Source organism: Notolepis coatsorum (genome assembly GCF_963971535.1).
Source record: "Notolepis coatsorum genome assembly, contig: SUPER_15_unloc_7, whole genome shotgun sequence".
NCBI lineage: Eukaryota > Metazoa > Chordata > Actinopteri > Aulopiformes > Paralepididae > Notolepis > Notolepis coatsorum.
In genome coordinates, this window is record NW_028174860.1 from 160,899 (window position 1) to 174,554 (window position 13,656).

At 42.1% G+C, this 13,656-nt stretch overlaps 1 protein-coding gene across 1 annotated transcript; it reads right to left on the reverse strand.

Moving 5' to 3' along the window:
- Positions 1-1,734: 1,734 nt before the first annotated feature.
- LOC311242275 (fumarate hydratase, mitochondrial-like) lies at positions 1,735-11,127 on the reverse strand. The gene is made up of 3 exons (XM_084338473.1): positions 11,005-11,127; positions 4,538-4,691; positions 1,735-2,338 (listed from the first exon to the last, which is right to left on the reverse strand). The coding sequence occupies exons 1-3, from the start codon at positions 11,101-11,103 to the stop codon at positions 2,196-2,198; spliced, it is 396 nt and encodes a 131-aa protein (XP_084194599.1). The 5' UTR covers positions 11,104-11,127; the 3' UTR covers positions 1,735-2,195.
- Between the last annotated feature and the right edge of the window lie 2,529 nt (positions 11,128-13,656).

Sequence of the window (13,656 nt, forward strand, 5' to 3'; positions counted from 1 at the left end):
TAGCCCTAAACCTACTCTACTACGGATTGCCAACAAAATCTCATCAATTGGATCACATACAAGTTGTGCTCATCTGTCTTTATGTTTGTCTTGTCTGTCAGTCGGCAGTCTGACTGGATACATATCTGGTAGAGATAATTTTAGGCTACCATTCTGATAAACTGACTCATCCTTGAAAAGTTATGTTTTTTTTAATATGTAGACAGACAGACATGACTCATTAATTAATTCACAAAATACAATGAATCTAAATTACCTGAGAATGCACCACAAAGCAGGCAACTGTGTTTCAACAAAAATGTAATTTATACAAAGGCATATTATACATTATTATATATTATATTAAACAACAGTCCAAATACTGTACTCCAAACCTTCTGGATCTGGGACCATTGGAGATGATAGAATGCGACCATTTAACCCCAGACCCGACCTCCTATCGCTCCAGGCAGATTAAAACTAACACACCCAAGTATGCGAACAGGATTGCCAACAGTATTTGGACCAACCTCTGTTTCTATATATATATATATATATAGAGAGAATATTTTGGCGTACAGCGAGCTGCTGATGTTGGTATAATTTACTCGTTACTTCCATCTCCAATTCAGCAAATGTATCATGTTTTTCGGACTCCCGAGTTGGTGATCGACCAGACGTCATCCTCTGTGTGTATGCGTTTCTGGATGGGACATGTAAACTGTAACCCAGTGCTTCTCAAACTTTTTCTGTCACCCCCCCCCCCCCCCCCTCGCCCCAACAAAATAGTCATGGAATGGGCCATGTTTAAATTTATTGAAATAACACCAATATCGTGACCTTTCAAATTGACAACACCTTCCCTCGCGAGAGCCACCTTGCCTCGCTGTGAAACAGCACTGCAGAATGGTCAGCTCCCATCTCCTCAAACAGCACAGAGAACAGGTGCGCTTTCAGGGGTCTGGTTTTGATGAAATTTACCACGTTTATAACTTCTGTCAACCTCATTCAGCTCAGGGCTAAGCTGTCTTGAGGCTGGCGCCTCTCTGTGAATTTACAGTGCGTCCATTGCGCGTTTGGCGAGACCCCCTTGATGAGCGCCTGTAGCCCCCTCCTTTTCCCTGCCATGGCCTGCGCACCGTCAGAGCAAAAGCCCACACAGTTCTCCCATTTCAGTCCATGTTCTGTCAGGTAACTGTCAATAATTTTGAAGAGCTCATCAGCTGTCGCTCTGTTTTTGACATATTTGCAAAACAGCAGATCTTCACTCAGTGACTGGGAATTTACAAAGCGAACATAGGAAATAAGCAAACCGTCTTTATTGCTGTCAGTCTTTGACAAGGCAACACGCATGTCATCCTCAAGGCTAAACTTGGCCCTATATTGTTTTCAGAGCTGTCATGGATGAAAAGCCAGCTTCACACAGATATGTGGTGCTGAATGATATCAACACCTTAACTGCTGCATCATGATATACTTGGTACTCCGCACCACACTCTGAAACTAGCTCTCCAGGTGGTATCAGATGAGATTTCAATGAGTTCTTCCAAGAGTTTGGATGGAGATGTGTCAGGAAGCTTTGTCTCAATGTTGTCTGTAAAGTTTTTTTTTATCGAGAGTAACTTGGTGATCCTTTTCTGTGTTTTATTAAATAATGATTTTCAGAAATGGTCAAACTTATCCAAATATGGTATTTTCATAGAGAACAGTGCAGCTGCAACAGATAGCACTTTAGTGATAATTTTCTGTAAAAAAAAAAAAAAAAAAAAAAGCCTTTTTTTTTCTTTTTTTAATCTCAAGGCCCCCCCCTGTCATGCCTCTGCGCCTTGAGAAACACTGCTGTAACCCATCAAAGAAGCATGGATTTTTAATAAGTACATGTACCAGATTTATAGATAAAGATGCCATTTTCATCCACTGCTTAGATTTGAGGTGAATGCAAAAAGGTGCGGCAGAGTTCGTCGAGTGAAGACGTTTTTAGAGTAGACTCTTTTCTGAACATGTTCGTTTGTTTACTGAAAGTGACTTCTGGAGACAAGGAGGGCTTTTTCCAGGATGTCGATGAGTCTGTGGCGTTTCCTGAAAGCAGGGTTTTGCAGGATTACAGTGAGTCCTTCTGTATTACTGATGCGTTTCTTCTTCTTGTTGTCGTTTACTTGGGTCCCAGCTTCTTGTTGTTGTCGTTTACTTGGGTCCCAGCTTCTTGTTGTTGTCGTTTACTTGGGTCCCAGCATCTCGCTGGGTCGAACCCACTGGTCAAACTGTTCCTCTGTGACGTATCCCAACTCCACGGCCATGGCCTTCAGGGTGGTGCCCTTCTTATGGGCCGTCTTGGCGATGGCAGCCGCCTTGTCATACCCTGCAGAAAATAAGATATATTATTTATTCTCTGTTGCTTTTGAAATCATTATTATTACATTCATGCCAATGAAGCACTTTGAATTTAACAGAATTTACACAGTGTGTGTGAGTGAGTGAGTGAGGGAGAGAGAGCACAAGAAAGCAGTAGACAGTGTGCTTATATACACATTAATATTCCAGATACTAGCTAATATCCTGTTAAGGTCTTATTCAGGAGATAGCAACGTTTTTTAATGACATGTCTAGTGCCAAAATGTATATGCAGTGGGGCTGGGGCCGTAAACCAATCAGAATATAGCTATGTGTCCATGTGAGATATATTAAAATATTAACAGTAGTTAGTAGTTTGATAATGAGACAGATTAGTCTAAAATACTGCTGCTGTATTGAGAAACTCCACTACAGTACTGTAGTGTGTGTCTGCCCTGTAGTGTGTAGTCTGTAGTGCGTGACTGCTCTGTAGTGTGTAGTGATGCACCGATGTGAAAATTGTGGCCGATACCGATAACCGATATTAATATTGCTGTTCTGGCCAATACCGATATTTACCGACGTCGATATCACTTTTTTATGATAATCAAATAAAGAGCTATTTTCCAAAACGCATAATTTTTTTTACTTTTGTAACTTATTTTCAGAAATGACTGATATTTTGAAACTATTTAAGGCCAAAATATGTAAAAAAAAAAAAAAAAAAATATATATATATATTTTTTTTTATCTGCCCATATCGGCCCCATCTTATCGGACCGATGCCGATGTGTAAAAAACTGCCATATCGGCCGATATTATATCGGCGGCCGATATATCGTGCATCACTAGTAGTGCGTGACTGCTCTGTAGTGTGTAGTGCGTGACTGCTCTGTAGTGTGTAGTGTGTGACTGCCCTGTAGTGTGTAGTCTGTAGTGTGTGACTGCCCTGTAGTGTGTAGTCTGTAGTGTGTGACTGCTCTGTAGTGTGTAGTGTGCGACTGCCCTGTAGTGTGTAGTCTGTAGTGTGTGACTGCCCTGTAGTGTGTAGTGTGTGACTGCTCTGTAGTGTGTAGTCTGTAGTGTGTGACTGCCCTGTAGTGTGTGACCGCCCTGTAGTGTGTAGTGTGTGACTGCCCTGTAGTGTGTAGTGTGTGACTGCCCTGTAGTGTGTAGTGTGTGACTGCTCTGTAGTGTGTAGTGTGTGACTGCCCTGTAGTGTGTAGTGTGTGACTGCCCTGTAGTGTGTGACTGCCCTGTAGTGTGTGACTGCCCTGTAGTGTGTAGTGTGTGACTGCTCTGTAGTGTGTAGTGTGTGACTGCTCTGTAGTGTGTAGTGTGTGACTGCCCTGTAGTGTGTGACTAGTGTGTAGTGTGTAGTGTGTGACTGCTCTGTAGTGTGTAGTGTGTGACTGCTCTGTAGTGTGTAGTGTGTGACTGCCCTGTAGTGTGTGACTGCCCTGTAGTGTGTAGTGTGTGACTGCCCTGTAGTGTGTAGTGTGTGACTGCCCTGTAGTGTGTGACTAGTGTGTAGTGTGTGACTGAGGAGGTCACAGCTCTGGAACAAAGGGTTGAGAATAGATGTGTGTCTGTGTGTCCGTGTGTGTCATTTTCTGTTTTCTATATTCTGTTCCGCTTGCGAGTCTACGTTTGCCTATGTGTGTTTTTATTACCAACAACCATACAACAGAAAAGGATCATCCTGGCAGGCATCACAGCAGATGGAAAGAGCCTGAGAATCTCAAGGTAATCAATTGGTCCTCGACATTCCTGGACGTTTTATATATCTGGAGATTTCTACTGCTCGGATGGTTGGGGTTGGACAAGCGGGCATAGAGTTGTGGACTGCTGCGGCCGAGTTGGTCAAGAACACCATGCAGTGGCGGAGTAGGGGTGGGGCGTTGATCCTGGGGAGTCCGGTGGTCTAGGGAGGGGATGTCTGTCTGTCTAGTGCCTAATGTCTTCGGTGTTGTTTGTGATGTCTTTATTATTTTAACTTGTTATTGCTATTTAAATTTGTACCCATTACTATTTTTATTTAGTATTATTAGCCTAGATTTATATATAACACATATTTTTTATTTCTTCATTTTTTCATTATTATTATTATAGTTGGTGTGTTGTTGTTGATGCTGTGTTTTTGTTTTGTGAAAGTTTAAAATAAAAAGAAATTGATAAAAAAAAAAGAGTAGTATAGTACATTACAGTACAGTATAGTAATACATACCAATGTGTTCGTTGAGAGCAGTGACCAGCATCAGAGACTCGTTCATCAGTTTTTTTATTCTCTCTGTATTTGCCTCGATGCCCACAACACAGTTATTAGTGAAGGAGACGGACGCATCGCCGAGCAGCATGGCTGAGTTCAGCACGTTCTTAATCTACAGAGAGAGAGACATATTGATTGGAGTTTATTTCCAATATGCAACAACAACAAACAAAGTAGAAAGCTTTATTGTCATTGCACAACACAGTACAACAAAATTAGTTTGTGCAGCACCTAAAATAACGATACCTACATACACACTCTACCACACAACACATCCATGATGTACCCATAGACACACTACCATACATACATAATTATAATAATAATTTATAATTTAGGACCTGCTCAGAGGTCATCAATCGGCACACATGCGATGCATGCATGCAATTCGTATCTACGTATTAACCCATCCCGTCGTCCTTCCCCCCCAAGGGCAGCCGGGAGCAGACAGGCGTCAACGTGAGCCGCGCCAGGGGACCAATCCAAGTGCTCCTGTCCGTCTTCGTCAAGGACGCCACAGCTTTAGCGATCTATTGTTGTGCATGTTTTTCCATTGGGTTTATCTTATCGGGGGGGGGGGGGGACCCTTGCGAGCACGGGGAGAACATGCAAACTCCACACAGAAAGGCCTGGGAGATACCCCACCTGGGTAACTGGCATCATGGATACCTGGTCCCCAAGCGGGAATCGAACCCTGGACCTTCTTGCTGTGAGGCGACAGTGTTAACCACTACACCACAGTGCCGCTCATGTGTTGTACCCACACTCACTGTCACACCACTCACTCATACCCTCTGCTACATTATGCACTTATTCACAGGAACATTAATTAACACTTTAATCGCCGAAAACGCCGGAACTCGTCTTTCCTAGCCATGCTCATTCTGCCGAAGACGCCGGAACTCGTCTTTGATGTCAATATTTCAAAAATCTGTCATCGAAATCATATTTCCTTTCCGGAGCCCTGAGACACACTGCTGATCTCCTCTCAACTCTCTAGCGGTTCAAGAGCGCCATCTGGTGGCCGATCGGCAGATCGCCAACCGGAAATTAACCTTTGAACCGGTAGTGCTCATCCATATGTGGTCCGGCCACTCGCTATCGTTAGAGAGACTCCGTCTTGATATAGTGAACATCGATCGGTGCAAATAACTCGAAAAAACAACATGATTTGGACGTATATACTATTATACAACCTGGAAATGGATCGGGCATTTCTACATCCCATAATAGAAAAAATTCTGTTCCACGCTCATCTGCCAGCGGCGCGAGGAAGCCACGGTAAGATTCAGCGTTATATTCTAACGTGTTCGATATAAACTGCTATGATGAACATATGACCCACTCTGGATGAATCATCCAACGCTGCCCACGGAATTATAAATGATCCCCGCCCATCCGGTCATCATCAGATGATACGTAGAAACTTCTAGAAGCACATCCAGTTGACATTTTTTTTTATCTCGCACAGATTCCTACCAAACTGTATTTGATCATCAATATAATGCATTTAGGGCTATAAATCACGTTCTGAAGAAAGCTGCAGAAAACGATAAAAACATACTTATACTTTAGACCATATTTTAGTATGAATATGTGAATGAAAAAGTTTAACGTTGCTACACCCTGAACAATACATATAAGACATTGAATGGGCCATAATAATGGCAATTTAGCAATAGAATTTAAAAAGTTATAGCCCTGCAAAGAAGGGGAACTTCTCCATGTTAAATAGGGCTGGCGAGGGATGGTAAATTATGAATTTAACCCTGGCGATTAAAGTGTTAAAAAGGTTAAAAAAAAAAATTTAAATAAAAAGCATTGCAAAGACATCACAGTAGAAAGAAAATTGGAAAGTGATTGTTCAGTTCAGTGATGGCTCTCGGGAAGAAGCGGTTCTGCAGCCTGGAGTACAGATATAGGCTTATTCAACTATATAATGTATAAAAAGAAACACAAAAGTCTAACACAATTTCGTCACATATGAAAAAGGAGTGGGAAGAAGTATACACTTATTTAATCCCACCCCATTTTCCTCAAATCATAATTTACTCATTTATAACTACTGTACCTGCTCCCTTTATGGTCAGACTTATAATGAAAAACAAAAAATGAACTTAGTTAACAAAACATTTTATACATAGAGAGAGAGAGCGAGAGAGATCATTAAAAGTAGAAGAGTGGTACTTATGCAGTGGTGTTTTATACGTAGGTTTTCGGAAGAATGTGGATGACAAATCCATCCATCATCCATCCATCAAGTGTTTAAAACCTTACCATACTGGGTTTAAAACCTTACCATACTGGGTTTAAAACCTTACCATCGGGGGTTTACCTTATATGACAAATGATTGGCTTACACTGGAGGTCTCCCATGTACAGACCCAACTTGGAAACCTTTTCATGATAGTGCCCCTACTACATGGAAATCTCTTCAGCTCTCACTGAAGATGAAACTACCTATAACGCAGGGAAAGTTTAGAGGTTTACTTGCAGGCCTGCCCGCAACAGTCTGTAACTGTTTTTGACTACTTATTTTATGCCATTATTATTAAGTCTGCACATTTACATCGCACTATTTTTTATTGTCTTTTATACCTATTCTTGTGTCTGCAATTTATGCATTGTTTTTTTTATACTGTCAATCTGTGTGCCGATTTTATGCCTATGTTCATTTTCAGTGATTGGAATAACGCCATTATAAGTAACGGCGTTAGTTTTTTCAGTAACGAGTAATCTAACGGATTACTCTTCCAATCTTAATAACGCTGTTACTGCCAAAAAATGCGGCGCGTTACTATGATTGAACCCGTTTCTTTCATCAGACATCTCTGCGCTGAGAGGCATTCTGTCCTTCCTTGTTTAGTGGGCAGTGCCGCGAGACAAGCGCATACATGCTGATGATTGGCTGAGGTTGAGTAAAATGTCATGGTAAGCCAATCAGAGGTAGAGGTGGGCGGGTGCCTCCAGAGTCTGACACACAGCCACAACACGAGCGACTCAGTCAGCGTGAGACGGCGGGTCCGTGTAGTGTACGCTTTGAGCCCAAATAATCCAAAACGAATCCAACGAACAACACAAGCGAGCAGTCAGCGTGAGACCGCGGGTCCATGAGCGTTTTTTTTTCACTCTTGTTGTGTTGCAGCGCAGGGCACTGCAGTAGTGGCTCTACTGCTGACAGCCTTATCAACATAGTGCTGCACTTCCTGGTTTAATAGCACAGTCTTCAGGACAGGTGCTCAGATATATATATATATATATATATATATATATATATATATATATATATATATATATATATATATATGTATGTCATGCATGTCTTAAATGTCATAATTAGATTAGTTTAGATTCTTATATCTGTATGTTGTGTATGTCATAATTGTCATGAATTGAAAATGGGGGACCCTGATGTAAACAAGACGAAAGTCTTTCTCTGATCTGCATCCCCTTAACAATTGTGTGTATTGAGCTGTATTGTACCCATTCTGCAATCTGTTAATTAAAATGTTCAATCAATCAGTATATATGTCATTTATTTTTGGTATAGTGCTTAACAAGCATAATTTAATGTTGCCCACTTGTGGCCTGTTGAGGGTCAATACATATCAAAAGTTCCAAAACATCTATTGTGTTTGCATTTGTATGATCCACTATATAAACATAGTAATTATAATATCTACATACATGGCATTTGATTGGAGGCTAGTCTCACTTTGTCCCACAGCAACATTAACCCATTTAGACCGGATGCCACGTTTTTGTGTATATACCTTTAAGGCCGGATGCGACATTTTCGTCTTTTTACCATTATGGCCGGATGCCATGTTTGTCATTTCAGACGGTGTTGTCATTTTCAAGTCATGTGACCAATGAAATGTACCGTGATTCGCTGAAATCCGTGAGAGTGTCTGTCTGCCTTTTTTCTTTTTGCGCCGTCACTTTGACAGCTCAAGTTTAACTAAAATGGATGACTTGAGCGACGGGAGCGATATTGAGGATGTCGAATACAGCATTTTGTTGGAAGATTCCGACTGATGGCATTCCTGCTGACCCGGTAAATGGGGATCAGTGGATGCGCGGCATGTTTGACGAGGAAGATACCATGACCTGTTTGAACCACTCCAGTCTGGGTTCAGGGCTAAACACAGCACCGAGACCGCCCTGATCAAGGTGACAAACGACCTCCTCATGGCTGCTGATGCTGGCAACATCAACATCCTCATCCTCCTGGACCTCTCAGCTGCCTTCGACACCATCTCACACTCAATCCTCCTAGACCGCCTGGAAAGTGTCCTTGGCATCACTGGTACCCCCTTGTCCTGGTTCACATCCTACCTCACCAACAGGTGGCAGTATGTTTCCCTCGGGGGCTCCAGGTCAGCTCCAGCACTTGTTAAACAGGGTGTTCCCCAGGGTTCGGTGCTAGGTCCGCTCCTTTTTATGATTTACCTCCTCCCACTCGGTGACATCATAAGGAAACACGGCCTCCACTTCCACTTCTATGCAGACGACACACAGCTCTACCTCCACACCAAACCCTCGGCCCCCCTTCCTCCCCCCTCCTTCACTGCCTGCCTCCAGGACATAAAAATATGGATGACCACCAATTTCCTCCAACTCAATAGTAAGAAAACCGAACTCATAGTTGTAGCCTCCCCAGCCCTCCTCCAAAAGATCGACCACCTTGTTCTCTCCGTGGATGGCTACTCCATCTGCCCCTCCACAGAGGTAAGGAACCTGGGCGTCATACTGGACTCCACCCTCTCATTTCACCCTCACGTCAAGTCTGTCACCAGATCCGCCTTCTTCCACCTCCGAACCATCTCCCGCCTCCGCCCCTCACTCTCCGACACCTCAGCGGAAACACTCATTCACGCCTTCATCACTTCCCGCCTCGACTACTGTAACGGAGTCCTTCTTGGTGCCTCCAAGAAGGTTCTGGATCGTTTACAGTACGTCCAAAACTCTGCTGCGAGGGTCCTCACGCGCACCAAACCCTGGCAGCACATCACCCCCACCCTGCAAAAACTCCACTGGCTCCCCATCAACTATCGAATCCCCTACAAGATCCTCCTCCTCACCTACAAATCCCTGCACGGGTTGGCCCCTTCCTACCTGACCAACCTACTCCACCCCTACACTCCAGCACGAGGCCTCCGATCCTCCAACTCCGACCTCCTCACCATCCCCCGCACCAGGCGTTCCACACTGGGAGACCGAGCTTTCGCTGCAGCTGCCCCCAGACTGTGGAACTCCCTCTCCCCCCTCATCCGAGGCTCTGACACCATCAACCTCTTCAAAACCAAGCTAAAAACCCACCTGTTCACACTTGCCTTCACGCAACACGGCCCCGCTCCCAAGTAGCCCACCCCTGACTCTTTTTAAGCCACAGATTCCGTTGTTTTGTTTTGTTTTGTTGTTTGTTTGTTTGTTAATTTTAACCACTTCATCCAATTGGACAGAACTTGCCTCCTTTTTTTATTTATTTTTATCTCTTATCTTATTTGTTTTTCTTGTTGTTACTATACACAGATCTTTTATGTATTTTATTATATATATTTTTTCAATTTTATTACTTACTTTTATTTTTTTTCCATCCTTTCCTTGTACAGTGTCCTTGAGTCTGAGAAAGGCGCTTCTCTCTTAAAATTCAATCTATTATTATTATTATTATTAAGATGAGGATTTGATGGTTTTCAGGATGAGTGGAAAACGGGGAACTATCATCCTAGTGGTAAGGAAAAATAATGACAATAATTATGTCTGATGATGATTACTAATAATACTAATAACTGACAATATATGATGATAATAATTATACAAATAATCACGATAATAATGATGTCTGATGACGATAATGATGTCTGATGATGAATGATACTAATTATAATAATGATAATAACAATGACAATTCTGAAAATCTTTCCAAAAAACCCTCAGGTTTTAAGAGCTTGTGTAGAATAATTGCATAGGTTTTAATAGGCATTTTTAGCAGGTGTTTTAGGTCTAAATGGGTAAAACAGTTTCGATTTGTGTATGTTTATGTAAAAAAATATATATACATCTTGAAAGTAAGGCAATAGTTACTTTCTGAAGTAACTAGTTACTTTTATAATTAGTAACTGAGTAAATAATTTAGTTACTTTTTGGAAGAAGTAACTAGTAACTGTAACTAGTTACTTTTTAAAAGTAACTTGCCCAACACTGTTCATCTGATACTATATAGATAGTTATTAATATTTATTATTGTTATATTGTAGAAATGTGTGCATTGAAATGTCTAAGGTCTCAACGACATTGAAAATGAGGGTGACCTCAATTGTCGGAGTATAAATAAAGGTTGATTGATTGATTAAAACCTTACCATACTGGGTTTAGAACCCTGGGTTTAAAACCTTACCATATTGTGTTTAAAACCTTACCATCATGGGTTTGAAGACATTGAGCTCAAAGTGTCCGTTGCTCCCTCCGATGGTGACGGCTACATTGTTCCCCATCACCTGGGCTGCTACCATGGTCATCGCCTCACACTGGGTGGGGTTTACCTTACCTATGCACACACACACACACACCTTAAAGGTTAGAAAATTACCCTTATCCATGTGGATACATTTAAGTGTAATTGTATTTTCCACGTGGAGAAAAAATATATATAATAATAATAATAATAAGACATTTGTTTTCTAAGCAGATATATACAAATGTTTTGCCGAACCAAAGCTGCCTGGGCGCAGTGATTTCATCACCTTTGTCATGTTCTGTTCGAACTAGTTTGGTCATTGTGTTTTTCCCTCTTGTGGATGTTTTTGAGTAGTGCACTCATTTTATTTACCTCGTTCTAGCTTTGACGCTATTGGCTGATTCAGTCATGTGACGCTGCCAGGCCAGCTATTTTCATTATCGAGATGGTGTTTTGCTATGAGGTCTGCTCAGCTGCAGTTCCTATTTTCCAGCTCTGTTTGTATATCAAAAAGCAGGGTAGCCGGACCAGCACTCTCAGGTTCAATGTTTTTAATGGCAGCCTGAATAGGAAACAGACATGTTTCGGACTATGTCCTTCTTCAGCTCTGTTTGTGCCTTGGAAATTATTGCTTGTAAGTTTGTATTGTGCAAGCATCATATCGTATTTCATTTATAGATGTGTGAGTCAACTGTGAATGCTCAGCTAACATGTTTGCTCCGTTTTTGGATATATTTGTGTTAGCTCCTGGTTAGACTACCTGTATTGCTAATGCTATGCTAATCTCATTCAGCTCAAAGGACTTTCGGTTTCATATTTTAGTTGAGTGAGCTTTGTACTTATTGTACTTGTATTGCATACTGTTGTGAAGGATCAGATTAAACCGAATATATATATTTATTTATGGATATATATTTAATAGTATTTGTATATCGTTTGATATCCCCTGTATATTCCTTGTACAATATGCACTGAATATCCCTTTAGTCTACTAACAGCCCATAATAGTTTCATTCTACCATTGGACGAGAACCTGGCGCCAGCAGCCATGCCCCTTGGTTCAAGTTCAATCGTGCCGACAAACATGTCGTTACAAGCCCGGTTCCGCGTAGGAATACGTCTGGCGAAATACGAATGGTACTATTTGTTCACAGCGCATATATATATGGCGCAAGTAAAGTAGAACTTTCTTTTAGTCCATTAGTCCTTTACCCTCCAACCTAGTAACAGACGTGAAGCCTCACCCACGACGCACGTGTGGTGTAGTAAGGCCTACTTGGCCTCAGAATAGGCATTGAGACATCGTGTGGATTAATAGTTGAATTGTCATAGTTTGGCACTATACCGTCGAGTTGGACGTATTTCTATTAAGTTAATAATAGTCTATTATGTATGGTGCATCGTTCGGTTAGAGTTATAAAGTGAGCAGTACCCCCATCGTTCCTGACGTTATCTGGAGTCTTAACCAGGCTGGGCAGACCACGTGTGGTGCTTGCATCCGAGGAGCTCCGGGCCAGGACGAGTGGACCTGTACATTGGATTACTTTACCCGGACGACGGCGAGCCTTCCACGGCTTGGATTATCTACATGCTTTGGGTGCTTTGATTATGCCATGGATAACAGCCAACACTGCTGAGTGTTGGAACCCCCCCCCCCCCGAGAGGAGTCCAGGTGAGACGGCGCTCTACCCCAAGTGAGGTCGCCTCACGTCTCTCGTTGTGGACCGGCAGCTACCGTCCACCAGAGGGTCCAGCTGTATTCATCTGCGGACCGAGGTTCTGTGGGCACCGTGTTCAGCACTCTGAATTCTCCCAAGAAATCGTCGGCCAGATGGGATACCGCCAGCGGCTCTTCTAACCCCCCCCCCCCCTACTGTCTTACAACCAGCGGGACCCCCCTTTAGTGTATCCAGCTATAATCATTTAAGTACCATCGCTATAGTTCCCTAACGAACCAGGTTGTATACTTGCTCCCTGCGTAACCAGAGATTGGACATTCAATGTTGATTTACCTACGAATACTCATTTGCCTTACAAGTGCATTTCAAATCATAAATGTCATTAAGTGAACGTTGTATATACCCTTTGCTATATAAAATATTCGATTTATACATTTGTGTGGACTTCGTTTCATCAGGTGGGAAAGTGTTCATCATATCTATATCATGTACTGGATGGCCAGAAGTTAAAGTACAAGCGGTAGTGGTTTAATAATACCATACTTATCAATACAGTCAGGGAATTGTACCCCTCAGTTACACATACTGTAATGCAATGTCATTGACAACAATTGTGTAATACATATTCTTTGTGTATTTCAGTTTTACAAATTTGTAATGGAGAACAGACAACAGTAAAGACAATCAACTTTGCTCCAGCTTCTGCATCTCCTTTACTCTTGTTCACTACCCGTTGATTTGTGTACAGATACACACTGAGGGCGGAATAACCTTGATAGGTATTTTCAGTTCATTACTGTTTAATATTTTACATCCAGCCCCTCTGGTCCAGCTGGCTCATCATATCAATCCAAAGAACTCAGTTTTATACTATCAAATGGAGGCGCTGCTGCGATTGATTTGGGCCAGCTGACAGAACACTGAAGAAGGACCGC